At 38.6% G+C, this 12501-nt stretch overlaps 1 protein-coding gene across 19 annotated transcripts in view; it reads left to right on the forward strand.

Annotated features, from left to right (window-relative positions):
- DOCK9 (dedicator of cytokinesis 9) overlaps positions 1-7048 on the forward strand; it is a 180440-nt gene extending 173392 nt beyond the window's left edge. For 18 of the 19 annotated variants that reach the window (XM_042456882.1, XM_042456886.1, XM_042456900.1 and 15 more), the window contains 4 exons: positions 320-510; positions 1634-1734; positions 1824-1962; positions 5907-7048. In XM_042456882.1, the coding sequence (XP_042312816.1) occupies positions 320-510; positions 1634-1734; positions 1824-1962; positions 5907-6029 (554 nt within the window). In that variant the 3' untranslated portion in view covers positions 6030-7048. Of the gene's footprint in view, positions 1-319; positions 511-1633; positions 1735-1823; positions 1963-4651; positions 4660-5906 lie in introns of all 19 variants that reach the window. The other variant, XM_042456893.1, reaches the window with a different exon arrangement.
- Positions 7049-12501: the final 5453 nt, after the last annotated feature.

Genomic DNA, 12501 nt, shown 5'->3' on the forward strand with positions numbered 1-12501 from the left:
CTCGTAACATGTATGTAATTCTCTGAATGGTATGCACGAGCAATCCACAAATTTGGGTTATTCCCCTCATGCCAGGAAATATTGAAGGAGTTTCAATGTCTTAGGTTCTTTCCTGTTTATACAGTTGACTCCATAGCTTCCAAAAGATTATGTTGCTAAGACTGTTATTTTATCTGTATGTTGACTCATGTGCACATATTGCGTAACAAATTTACTTGTCCCCCTCCCCAAATAATTAAGTTTCTTAATTTTAAAAAATTAAATGTTTGTGTTTAACTACATAACCAGAATTTAACTGTTGATGGTTTTCTTTTTCTAGCCATACACTGTTTTCCTTATGTAAAAAAACGGATTCCCGTAATGTATCAACACCATATAGATTTGAACCCGATTGAAGTAGCTATTGATGAAATGAGTAAGAAGGTTGCAGAGCTCCGGCAGCTTTGTTCATCAGTGGAAGTGGATATGATCAAACTTCAGCTAAAGCTACAGGGCAGTGTCAGTGTACAGGTAAGGTGTTTAAACTGATTTGAACAAAAATTTCCTTTACATTTATCTTCACACATGGGGATTTTCTTACAAATTGCATTATGTGAATTGTGGGGTATTTTCTGGCCACAGTAGTGGATTGAAAAATTCCCCATGTCCAAAGGAATGTTTGTGTGTACAGAATCAAGTATATTTTACCTAAATGCCTAAAAACAGAAAATACTAGGCAAAACACAACTAAAATAAAATTATGTCAAATAGAATATGCTGTAAATTTCTTCTCTTGAGGGGGTATTTCTTGCTTTTTATGAACTTGATTTTCTCCCGATAGAAGAAATATCTATTTCTTCTGAACAGGGCAACCTGGTGACATTTTCATCCCAATATATTACACAGGCTAGCACCAATAAAGTAACTCAGTGGCAAAAGGCAAATATTAATCAGTTCATTAAAACTAATCACACATGCAAAAACTTCGGGAACATTTTTACAGTCAACAGTGTTGTACACTAGTTTGGGTAAATTCTGAGACAAAACATGACTCTGGGGGATCCCTCCCTGCTTTCAGGATTATGTTATTTATTTTTTATTTAATTTTATTTTGCTCACAAATATACATAGGCAGCATTATTCAGTGAATACAAGAAGTGGAGTTTGGGAACTGGATTCTGTTCTCTACCCACTTGAGTGTCCTTAAAGGCTTCATTATTTTCAGCCTTAGTACATAAGAAGACCTTTCTTTTGTAGCTGTATTTGGACATAGTGCTGGTAGGGGCCTCATAGGCCATTGGGTCTTACCTCCTTGTTCAGTGGGGGATCTCTAACGAGAGTATCCCCAAGAGCTGAGTTAGAATGTCCTTGTGACAGAGCCTAATAGGGGAGCCAATTATGTTGGGGCATTTAGGGCACACAGAGGGAGAAACTCCACGTTTCTCCTTAAAACATATGTGAGATAATGCCCAAATAGGGCTTCTGTCTAGCTTGGAAATCAAGCTTGACAGTCCCTCGCAGGCTGTTTTTCCATGGATGTGAGAGGCAATTTTAAATGAAGCATTTCTTTTCGAAATTCAACCACCAAATAGATGAAATTTTGCTTTAATGTTACTAAAATGATATACTTGATAACTATACTTCTTTCAAAAAGGTTAATGCTGGACCATTAGCATATGCAAGAGCTTTCTTGGATGACACAAATACCAAAAGATATCCAGACAATAAAGTGAAGTTACTCAAGGAAGTTTTCAGGTAAACAGTCTGAAAGTTTATCGTTTTACCTTTTTAGCTGCCTTCCGAATCATTTTTACATAATTTGTTTTGCTTAATTACAATTCCAGACAATTTGTTGACGCATGTGGGCAGGCTCTAGAAGTAAATGAGCGGCTAATAAAAGAAGATCAGATAGAATATCAAGAAGAAATGAAGGCTAACTACAGAGAAATGACAAAAGAGCTTTCTGAAATTATGCATGAACAAGTATGTATTAAATCTTAAGTATTTCATTCAAAATATCCTAAGTGGTAATAAAGGTTTGTTTTATTATCAGTAAATTGTCTCAAATTCCATTTAGTCTGAGTATTTAATTTAAAGAAGCAGATTCTGAATGTATTCTTTATTGATCTCTTCTTTGATTATGCATCAGTTTTTTAAAGATGGAATAACTAGACAGGGGAAATTCACTAATATTTTAATTGCAAAGGGATTCTGCAGCATCTTTGAGATTTAACTGTGTGAAAGAAGTTGTAGCATGAGCTTTTGTAGACTCAGTCTACTTCTTCAGAATCACTCAGTGCATCTGAGGAAGTTGACTGAGCCTGCAAAAGCTCATGCTACAACTTCTTTCGCATTGCTAGTCTCAAAGGTGCTACAAGAACCTTTCGCATAGTGATATTCCAGACTAACACGACTATGTCTTTGAATTCTACCCTAATATTTTAATTAATTATGCATTGGTACTTTAGTTGCTCTTTGAACATTTTTGTTCTGCCTTTCATAAAAAAAGATCCTAGGGTAGAATATAATTCTGTGTCTATGTGCATGTGCGCATGTGTTAAATGCATTTTGCATAATGTACCATAAACTTAATTACAGCAACAGATTTAAAAATTATTTTATATATGGGAAAAATAAAAGAGGAGTTGCTTTCCACAAGAATGCCCACTCATCACCTGTCTGCTGCTCATCACTTCTCTACTGCCAAGAACACCCTCTCCTGCTTATCATATGTTTCACCTCCCATGTCAGGGGGAAGAAGAAGATTGTCAACAGATGTCCTTAACATCTGTGCAGGTTGTTAGAGATATAGCTTTACCTTTGGGATACCTATGACCTTAATGCCCTTAAAGATCAGCACTAGAAACCTCAATTGAGTTTTGAAACAACTGGCATTAAGTAAAAGTATTTTAAAATACTGGTGAGGAATGATCCCATTATGTACTGGCAGCTGTTTCCAAACCCTCTTAAAGAGTTAGTAACAAATACTCCAGTATAACAAAGAGATTGCAGAACTGCAGGACCTACCTTGGCCCACATACCTTTTTTTAGGCTACCAAGAGCCTTCCTCTTAAAACAAGTATTTTGGAAAAGATAAGAGGTGGCCTGAAATATTCAAAGGCTGCAGCTGCCAAAGGTTGAGCTGCCATATTTGACCATTTGAGGACAAAAAGTTAATTCATCCCAATTTAGCAGAGGTACAAGCATGACAGTGGGAGGTTTGGCCCTCTAGTATCCCATGGGGTGCTGTGTAAACCCACAGACTCTAGCAGTAGCCCACTTCTGATTTAAAAATTATTCATTTATTTAGAAAAAATATTTTTTTTAGAAAAAATAGCCTGCCAGGGTCCTTGAGGCAATGTACCCCAGTAAACACATGAAACATTCTTTAAAAACAAACTTGAACAGTTTTTCAAACCAATTTTAATAACACACATTCACAAACAATCCCCAAAGCCAATCCTAGCTTTAGGGTCCAAAGGCTATACAAAACATGCGAGCTTAGCTGTCCACGTGAAATTGAAGAGCAGCCTGACTTCCCTTGGCAGGGAATTCCACAACCAGGATTCTGCTGCAGAGGAAGCCCTGTCCCATGCGCTCACCAGCTTATTCTCTTAGGTGGTGCGAAACACAGTACGGCCTTTGTGCCAGATGAGCAAATATGGGAGGAGGTAGTCTTTCAGATAAATTGGCCTTAAGCCATCAAAGTTTTGAATTGCACTTAGATGTAAAATATAATCCAATATTGCAGTGAAACAGATAGGCAGGAAGGAGCGGCCTGAAGCTGCTCCTGGCTCGATCGTCCTGGGGGCACGGCGACCACATGCCATGGCCCTGAGGGTGCCCGCTACTGCAATCCCAAATGGAATGCAGCAAGAAGCGGACAAGATCCACTCCTTTGTGGGCTGCCTTAGATGGCCCTGCATGGCTTCAGGGCAGTTTCTGCTTGCCTCGGGGGCATGTGTCATGTAATCAACACACCCCCAAGAGGTCAGCTTTTTAAATCCATCTGTTTTGGGCCATAGTCTCTAAAATGCATGCCAGATAGCTACCACATTTTGTAGTAGCTGCGGTTTCCAAACACTTTTCAAAGCCAACCCCATGTATTATACGTTATGGTAGTCTAGTAGGAGGTAATTAAAGAACAAACTACTGTGGTTATAGGTTAACCCAAATAAAGCAGATAGTACTAGAATATCAGCAGATACACACCTCCTATCATTTGTTTGACTGTAAGATTTCTGTCACATTTTATTCTAATAATGAATGATATGAGTGTATATAGTCATCATTCTGTTACAAGTTCAAGAATTAGTGTATATAGTCATCATTCTGTTACAAGTTTAATTTAGATTTAATGTTCTGGGATTTTTCTGGAGGAGCATCCAATTATAATGGGAAACAATTCAAATTTTCAGTAGGGATAGCTCATTTTATTGAAATATCTAAGTGTACATCTTGTATTTTTTGACCATATAAATTTGGTTGAACTGCTTATTCTGCTAAGATAAAAATGTCCATTGTGCTTTCTTAAATACATGTTGAAGAAATAAACAAAACAGATAAACCATTTTTCTGTTAGACACACTTCTATATATTTTGTAGAAATCTTAATGGGCATCTCTCTTTCTTCCTTCCTTTCCCCCCTATGCTGCTTTGAAAATGTGATCAGCTGGGATGGTAATATTTTTTGGTTTCTCTTTCTAATTTTGTGTTGCCTTTTACTCCCGTGGCACAGATAAAATGTGTAACTTTATCATGTAGCACAGATTTAGGCTTGCTCTTTTTAGATCAAATACATTGTGTGAAGCTGGAGCGAGTGGATTGTCCTTCCCTGTACTGGGAGTTTTAGGAAATTTTCACTTCCAGTTTGGGTTAATCACAGCTACTGGTGTTTTCTGGACCAAAACATGCAAATAACAGTAATTATGGTTTCAGAAACCATAACTTGGCATTGTCATATCTGAAATGAAACATCATTCATGCTAGTCTCAGTTATTACATTGTTATTCATCTGTTTTAACTGCCAAGCTCCTCCGTTGTTGTGTGGGAGGCAGAGCTCATGAACTCAAGGCTTGTTCCCCTCTTTCCTGTACATGCACATTGTAATGTACATGTGTAATACATAGTTTAGCATGACTAGCAAATACAGCCGGCCCTCTGTATCCACAGATTATCCATGGATTCAAGCATCCATGGTTTGAAAATATTCAAAAAAATATATAAATTCCAAAAACAAAGCTTGATTTTGCCATTTGATATAAGTTACACCACTTTACTACCCCATTGTATTTAATGGGACTGGAGCATCCATGGAGTTTGGTATTGTAAGCCTGAGGGCAGGGAAATGTCTAATTAACAAATTGTAAGCCGCTCTGATAGCCTTGGCTGAAAAACGGGGTATAAATAAAATAAGTATCCATAAAAGGTCCTGGAACCAAACCCCAGCGGATACCAAGGGACTACTGTGCAGCCTGCATATCACAGTATGGAGGAGAAAGAGTTTAGAAGTGTTGGTGGTGTTGCATAATATTGTATAATATTTACTATTTTACTCATCAAGGAATTGTGTCATACCCTTAAAAAAACAAATGTTAAAAAAGGAAGTCTGTTTTCTTGAAGGAAACAAGATAAACATCTTTATTTTAGACTATTGTCTGTATTAAGTTGTGTCATGCTGGAGAACTGATATTGATTAATAAGGTTTCAGCCATTTAAATTTAAAAAAGGCATTGCTTTCACATAATTGACTCGGTTTCTTAATTACATGTATAGAATACTTTTCTGCTCTCATCTAAAGTTAGGTCTCTGATATTCACCTTTTGACTAGTCACTAAAGCAAAGACCATGGCAGTACCACACTTTTGATAAGCCCCTTTCTCCAATGTATTGTATGATATATGTCTCTCTTTTTCTTTCTCTTTAAGATAACTTCTGTGGAAGAAAAGGCCAGTGTAATGCCCAATTCCTTGCATATTTTCAATGCTATTAGCGGGACACCAACAAGCACAACAGTTCACGGAATGCCCAGTTCTTCTTCTGTTGCATAAGCATTTTGAATGACTACTTTAAGTTGGAACCAAAAAAATATATTTTTTTCAAACTCAGGATGAAAGCCACAATTGAAAGAGAACTGTGCAGGTTCTAACAAAGAGTGTGTTTAAATTTTTGGATCAGTCAGGGATAAGAAAATAGATGGTAGATATCATATATGTATACTGATGGTGCACATATTTTTTATATTCTATTGGCAATATTAAAGGTTCTCTGTGTTTGTAAAAGCAAACAAACACAGAAGTGTTCTGGGAAAAATCTGTTTCATATAATGGTATTATAGAAGAAATGGCACATTACAGGCAGGTGTTATGGAATGTACGTTTGGAGACGTAAACCACCAAAGTGTTGTTAATTGTATGCACATATTGATACAAAATACAAACACTAGTGGGTTTGATTTCACACTAGTGGGTCTAATCAGCACTAATTTGAGGAGATTAATATACTAGACATAAATTTTTGTATTTAACAGTTGTGTTCCATTTTATACTTTCTAGACATTTTGGAGAGCATAGAAGCATAAAATTAATTAAGCAGTTGCATCCAACCAAAAGACACTACATGATATAGTCTATAAAGGAAGAATTGTACATATTTGTTAATATAGATCATAAAGTCTGTACATAAATGTATTGCAGTTCAAAGCATTTTTAATATTCATACCAGCTCTCATGTGACAAATTCATGTTCATTCCAAGTAAATGCTCTATTTTCTTTTTACACATTATTGTATATAAATAAGTGCAATATGAAGTTGTATACAGTTTCTGTAACATTATGCACTGTTTTTAAAAAAAAGACATCATTTTTGCCAAAGTGATGGAATATGAAAGTGGTGATAACTACTGTGGTAAATGGTGATGTAATTTAAGCTTACTATATTGTTTTAAGACATGAATTAGTAATTTTATATTTGAGAACATAAAGGGTTTAATTTTATTTAACTGAAATCACTCTCCTGCTGTAATTAAACATTATATACTTCATCTGTATTAAAAAAAAGTTTAATTTATGTGGAACTTCTTCAGATCATTTTATTTTGCTACTGTAAAGCAACACTATCTGCTAAAGTTGGACATTATGTTGTTTTCATAAATGATACTAATAGCTAACTCTCCCCAAAATACTGGGTTATAAATATTTGGTTTAGTTTTTCTTTTGTAAAATTAGTTTATTGGCCATACTGCCAATATGTTCTGTACTTCCCCTTGCAGAGAAAATATTGTTTTCTATAAAAATTATTTTCAGCAACACAATTCAAGCCAGAGACAACTCTAATAAGAGTACTTAATGCTTAATACATGATGTAGAAACTTAACCAAGAACTTCTGCTCTTACATTCCAAGTAATTGTAACCTACATTTTGACTGTTGTTAAGGGTACCCAATACATAAGGAGGCTTCAGATAATTACATATGTGAAGCATATGCAATAACAGTTTTCAGGTATTGTCACCATGCATTCTCACCTACATGAACTTGGATGTTTATGAATGCAGTAATGAACAGATTAAGCGATTTTTATCAGAAGTGTGGTATGCACACAACAGATTTATGTACTTCATAATGCTTCCAATGAATAGCTTCTTCCAAAATGGAAATTTAGCTCTAATAACCATTAGAATCCAAAAATTGGGGTTTTGTTGTTATATATTCAAATGGTATACTCAGTACAGATGAATGGAATTAATTACTGTTATTCAAAACAAAGAGTGTCACACGTGTCGGCTGGGTGGCATTTACATCTATTGACTGCTGTAGTAGATGGGAAAGCTTCAGGATTGGGCTGTTTTTCCTGCCAAGGCTCTGGATAGCTCAATTTAAATGTGCCCTTGTTCGTAATTTGCTAGACTAGTAGGCATGTTGTCTGTTTCCCTAGCTACAGAGAAACAACTCTTTTAATCTAATCCAGTGATTCTCAGTGGAGTAGGACCCCTGAGGGGGGTTCAATACTGTAGTTGCATTAAAAGCACTACAGCCGCCTCAAGCTGGGAGAAGTTTGATTGGTAAATTTTTGACAATCCTCTCCCTTGCCCTCTCTCCCCAGAAGTCCAATCTGGGGCAGTCACTTAGCATGGCTTTCCAGTGATCCCGTACTGTTGGAAGGGAGAGCAAGGGAGCCCATTACCAAAAAGCAATCCAGCAAACTCCTCCTGGCATGAGTTGCACAGAGGCCAGACTGCCTAGCTCAGGGGAGAAGAAAGAAGGAAGACAAACCTGCTGAAAAGGCTCTACAGCCATAACATTCCCCTGCTATGCTTTCCTCCAACCTCAAACATAGCAAAAATTGGCTTCCCCTTCTTTATACACTTTCCGCCCAGCTTCTCCAAATGTTACATCACTGACATGGTGGGTGCATGCCCCTTACCACCCACAAGGCATTTTCCATAGGGGTAGTAAAAAGAGGCTGCAGCATTGAGAGAACAAGAGCTCAGCATTGGGGGTTCATGTGGCTTGTAGGAGAGTGAGAGGAAGGAATCTAGGGGTGGTGGGGGAGCAAGAGGAGGAGAGAGTGTGAGCCAACCAGAGAGAAGTAGTACAGAAGCCTGTTACAAACCCTTTCTCCCGCTTCCTTCTGACACCTTTTCCATCCTCTTCATTCTGCCAGGCCCAGCCACAGCACTTATGGCCATCCTCACACATGTGGTGGGGAGAGCCTTCCATTCTTTTCCCTTATCCTCCTCCATCCAACCTGAGGCTGGGTTGCAAAATATGAGAGCCTGTCTTCCCTACCATCTTCCTTGGCTCTTCACACCTGACTCCCTTTCCTCTTGATTTAGTCTTTCAGGTAGATACAATACCTGTCATCTCTCAGTTGTATTTCCTTTCTCAATCTCTCCCTGCTTGCTCCTCCTCCTCCTGTTCCATACAGGGATGTGGCTCAGATATGTTGTGCCCCTGAGTGTAGCTGTGACTGCACATTCTGCATCATGGAAGAAGGAAGGCTTTGCAAGTGGTGGGTGATGGGTGGGGAGAAGGAGAGGGGCAAGAGGACGCTGAATACAGCTGTCCTTTCAGGCATGCATAGGTCCCCTTTTTTTCTCACCAGAATGTGTGCTTGTGAGGTGGCAGGAATGGAGATAGGAAGGAAACAAGGAACACCCCCTCATGACTGCAAAGTTGGTGCTGCAAATCTAGAGCAGGCTCTAGAACAATGGAGAAGGCTTCCTTTCCTCTGCCATCCTTTCCCTAGGTTTCACTCTCTCCTCCCTCTCCCTTGCCCCAAACCCTTCACCCCTCCTGCCCAAGTTCTTGTGGAAGGGAACATACACACCCAGTCCTAGAGATACTTTTAGTTTTTCTGCTTTCATGGGGGTCCTGCACCCCTCCCCCTGCCAAAAGTGAAGGCTGGCTGTACTACAGCAAGCAGGGGGACCATGAGGTCTACATGTGTATGCAAAGGGGGTCACAGGGTTAAGGGATTTGAGAAACACTGAACTAATCAATGGAACAAGTGTGTACACAATTACTCTGACCATTAGGATGTTCAAGGCATTAGTATAATTCCTGTCATGTTTCCATAGTGCTGCTTCGGGGGGAGGTTTCTGGATCCAAGATGTCACAGTAATGCCAATAAAATATACAGTACAACATTCACATGCCCAGAAAGCAAGCACGTCTAACCTCTTCGATAACAAAGCACATATGCCAGAATGGAATACATTTCTGTGAAATAATTCATTTACTCTTCTTTGCTGTGTCCATGTCTAATTGAGTTTCTAATTGTTGTGGTATATTTTAAGTGATAGGTGGAAACAGAACATTATAAGAAATCCTTGTATGGTATTTTTGAAGGGTTTTTTTTTTAATGTGTTGTTTTGTTCTAAATTTGGAATCCCTTATACGGCAGAGTTTACTCATAGACAATGATTAAGTCACAAAGTGATTTCAAATTAAAAACCATAATATAATTACATAATTGAGTATATGTGGGGCAGGAAGAGAAGATGGATGGATATTTTCAACACAAGATTCCGTGTTGCTTTCTGTGTCTGAATGTTTGTTTATACATCTAGCCCTTACAAAAATCCCACACTGGCTACCAACTTTCATAAAGTGAATATAAAACCATAAATCTGAGGCCACAACTGTGATAAAACTATTAGCATGGGTCTCCAGCTAAATCATGTGTTGGTATGCCCTTTACCTCTTTTTCAAGCTATGCTTCCATTATTATCTCTCTACGCTTGCACAAATAAGTGTGCTTTCAACAGACATCTAAATTATAACATTGAGAGTTGTTGTAGTTTTTGATGTAGGTAGTTGACACACTGACCAAAGTGCAATCACCTATTCTCTTATTCAGGTATGGCTGATTCGGTTAAGGCTGTTTCAATAGCCATGTGGACCATGTGCTCATTTCCAGAAACAGGTACAACTATTTTAGAACGGGTACTACTATTTTAAAATGCCACAAAATCAGAATTGAATGCTGGAAAACTCAATAAAATATACATCCAGATTCATAGTGGTCCTTTTTGTTATTTTATTTTGCAATAGTATTGCAGTTCTACAAAAGTATATTTCTTTTCCCACTGCTCTAGAACAGTCTGGGCGAGCAGCTTAAGAAACTCATTGAAGGCCCTTATCTGCTGCCTCCAGGAGGAGGTGCCATCCTAGCTGAGAGACGATCCTATTAGGCAAGAGAGGGTAACTTCCAATATGTGAAACAAACATTCAGAGTGAGAGGAACTAGGGGTGTAGGAGGTAACACCCAGCAACTAACCCGTTTTGCCTGTCTAGATGTGAAACACTCCAGAGGGTGTGCTCCTTTAAATGTGTCAGTGAAACTGCAAACGGAAGGTAAAAGGAACAGGAAAACAAGAGAATACGTGGCAGTATGTGTTAGAATGTCCTTGGAAATCAACATTTCTGAAACATTCAGCAATGATCTTGATAAGTCTTCCCAATTTTTTTTCTGTTCACCTTGAATAATTATAGCATTTACAATTGATAAGTGCATTTTTTCATCTTGTTCTTCATATAGGCAATATTCATGTGCACAAGAGGGACACATAGGCCTGTCTGTAACAGGCCATAGACTCATAAAGCTGGAAGAAACCACAAGGGCCATCCAGTCCAATCCCCTGCCATGCAGGAACTCACAAAGCATCCCCGACAGATAGCCATCCAGCCTCTCTTTAAAGACCTCCAAAGAAGGAGACTCAAACGCACTCCAAGACAGCTATTCCACTATTGAACAGCTCTGACCATCACAAAGTTCCTTCTGAGATTTAGGTGGAATCTCTTTTCCTTAGTTTGAATCTATTGCTCCTTGTTCTAGCTTCAGGAGCCATGGAAAACAAGCCTCTTCCCTCTTCAATATGACATCCCTTCAAATATTTCAACATAACTGTCATGTCCCCTCTTAACCTTTTGGTCAGGCTAAACATTCTCAGCTCCCTAAGCCACTCCTTATAGGGCATGGCTTCCAAACTTTTCACCATTTTGGCTGCCCTCCTCTGGACACACTTCAGCTTGTCAACATCCTTTTTGAATTGTGATACCCAGAACTGGATGCAGGATTCCAGGTGAAGCCTGACCAAAGCAGAATACAATGGTATGATCGCTTCCCTTGATGTAGACACTATAGTCTTTGATGCAACCAAAAATCACATTGGCTTTCTTGGCTGCCAAATCACACTGCTGGCTCATGTTCTGCTTGTGGTCTACTGACTCCTAGATCCCTTTCACATGAACTGTTGTCTAGCCAGGTGTCTCCCATTATATATCTGTACATTTATTTTTTCTGCCTAGGAGTAGGACCTTACATTTTTCCCTGTTGAAATTCATCTAGCTAGTTTTAGTCCAGCCCTCTAATCTGTCAAGATCATTTTGAATTTTAATCCTATCCTCTGGGGAATTGGCAACCCTCTCCCAGTTTGGTATCATCTGCAAATGTAATCGGCATGCTGTCTATTCCTTCATCCGAGCCATTAATAAAGATGTTGAACAGCACAGGGCCTTGTACTGATCCCTGAGACAGTCCACTAGTTACCTCTCTCCAGGATGAAGAGAAGCCATTGGTGAGCACCATTTGGATTCAGTAAGCCAATCCACCTAACACGTCAAAAGGGTCTTGAGCTGGATGGGTTCACATATATATTTTGCTACAGCCCTACTGGGCCCTAAAAGACACCAGGGATAGCAAGATTCCACTCCTTTTGGAAGATTTTGGATCATGCCTAACACAAGTGGTGTCTATTAAGACCAGACAAAATGTATGGACCCTGAGTTGGAGTTAGGGTGTTTGAATATTCCATCCACCCAAGTAATGCCTCCAGGAATAATAAAGCTGCTAGTGCATACATAACTCCTTTGATTTTCCTGAACAGCAAAGGAAAGCAATAAAATGATGAGCACTGTTTATGAAAAAAAACCCAATGTTACTGATGTAATTAACTAAAGCCATTTTGATCATTGTGATTACTGTTTGCATCATCACTGAAAGTCCTTTGGCTATGTG

The sequence above is a fragment of the Sceloporus undulatus genome, chromosome 3, assembly GCF_019175285.1.
Source record: "Sceloporus undulatus isolate JIND9_A2432 ecotype Alabama chromosome 3, SceUnd_v1.1, whole genome shotgun sequence".
In the NCBI taxonomy this organism is placed as follows: domain Eukaryota; kingdom Metazoa; phylum Chordata; class Lepidosauria; order Squamata; family Phrynosomatidae; genus Sceloporus; species Sceloporus undulatus.